This window comes from Elephantulus edwardii, unplaced genomic scaffold (assembly GCF_000299155.1).
Source record: "Elephantulus edwardii isolate Elephantulus edwardi_28Jun2011 unplaced genomic scaffold, EleEdw1.0 scaffold00025, whole genome shotgun sequence".
NCBI lineage: Eukaryota > Metazoa > Chordata > Mammalia > Macroscelidea > Macroscelididae > Elephantulus > Elephantulus edwardii.
The window spans coordinates 16,970,015-16,971,608 of record NW_006399775.1 but is presented as its reverse complement, the minus strand read 5'-3'; the positions used below and the strand labels follow the sequence as shown (position 1 = coordinate 16,971,608).

General features: G+C 40.2%; 1 protein-coding gene across 1 annotated transcript in view; it reads left to right on the top strand.

The window, feature by feature from the left end:
* The window catches only part of GDPD4 (glycerophosphodiester phosphodiesterase domain containing 4), a 61,805-nt gene that overhangs the window by 20,269 nt on the left and 39,942 nt on the right, over positions 1–1,594 (top strand). The window contains exons 4-5 of the mRNA XM_006882928.1: positions 863–961; positions 1,033–1,126. Coding sequence (XP_006882990.1) covers positions 863–961; positions 1,033–1,126 — 193 coding nt within the window. The remainder of the gene's footprint in view (positions 1–862; positions 962–1,032; positions 1,127–1,594) is intronic.

Genomic DNA, 1,594 nt, shown 5'->3' with positions numbered 1-1,594 from the left:
AAACACAGATAGACATTCTTCTGGTATTCTCTGCTTTCAGCCAAGATCCATCTATCATCAGCAACACTACTAACAACAAAAACATAACCAAAATGGCTCCTTCTTTGAAGCCATGTTTACACATGTGTTGCTCAAAACACACCTTCCATTTTTAGTCCCAAATCTGAATGTATCCATAGGATAGGAAAGAGTTTTTTGACTACTCGTCCCCCTCCCGCTGCCCCAGCAGTGCAGCAGATTTCTCCATGGGAAAATGTTTTATGTGTGTGCTTAAAGTTATTTGACGCTTTGGTGTTGCGTACGATCTATAGTTTATGACTCTGCTTCACTAGTTTTTCACCTATTCAACAAATGTTTACTGAATGCTTACTGTACGTCAGACCATCTGCAGGACACTAAGGATGTAATAAGAATAACAATAATACACATCTTGTCCTTGACCTCATTAGCTGTAAACTCTTTTAGAGAAAATATACATTGTAAAAGTAATTGTAAAATATTATTTACATGTAATTGATTAAATAGTATAAAGAATTAAACATTTATAATGGCCATTGTTGAGAATGAATGAGGGATGTCAAGCCAGGTTGAAGGCCATATTGAGCATGGAAATGAGAAATCAATTAATACCATCAGACCACATGACTGTAATTTTTGGTAGCCATACTATACATCGTATAAGCATAGACTTAGTAGTAGAGAAGCTGATTGACTGGATCCATCCAATGTTAGGGGTTGCAGGATGGTTAAATTGGAATAATTAGGAAATGAGGTTTCTGGCATTATTAGGAAGACACCTGTGGTCCCCCTGGACAGTTCTGACCCCAGCTTAGGTTCTAGGAGCTCTTTTCTCTTTCTCCAGATTCTGATTCTGATAGTGGATGTGATAACCATCAGTATGTTGGTGGTATTATGCAAACTATGGAAAGACAAGTGGCTGATACTTGGACTGTCCCTGAAGGTAAGCATCATCCTGCAGTTCTAGCACTGTCTGTCCAGCTGTGTCCAGCCTGACTTCTGGCTTTCTCCTAGGTTTTTACTCCCTACTGGCATGTGGCCTGCATAACACTGATGGTTGTCTTTTCATGGCCTCTATCCTACTGCTTGGTCCAGTTGGAAGGAAAAGGTATGTCATGTTGGCAGGGTCTTACCTGATGCTTTCAGCTCTGGCTTTAGCTTACTCCACTCAGCAAAACAAAACCCTGGTAGCTATCCAACTTTTGCCTCTTTGAAATTAGTTTAGCTTGTTCCTCAAACATGTTCCTTGCAGTCTCACCGTCTATTATAAATGCCCTGCCACTGTTTTTCTTTCTCTGATAAAATCGGTCTCCAAAAGAGGGATTTATCTTCTATAAATCCCAAGATATCTCTCTACATTAATTATGCATTGACTGCCTAGAGATGGATGGAGCTGGTGAGACAATGTTTGGTTTTTTGACAAAAGGACTGTAAGAAGTACAATTCTTTAATTTTGCTGTTGATGTTGTTATGTGCCGTCGAGTTGCTTGCGACTCATAGCGACCCTATGTACAACAGCCCTAAACTCTGCTCTGTCCTGTGCCAATTGCACTGTCTCTGACACTCCCATCCCAAT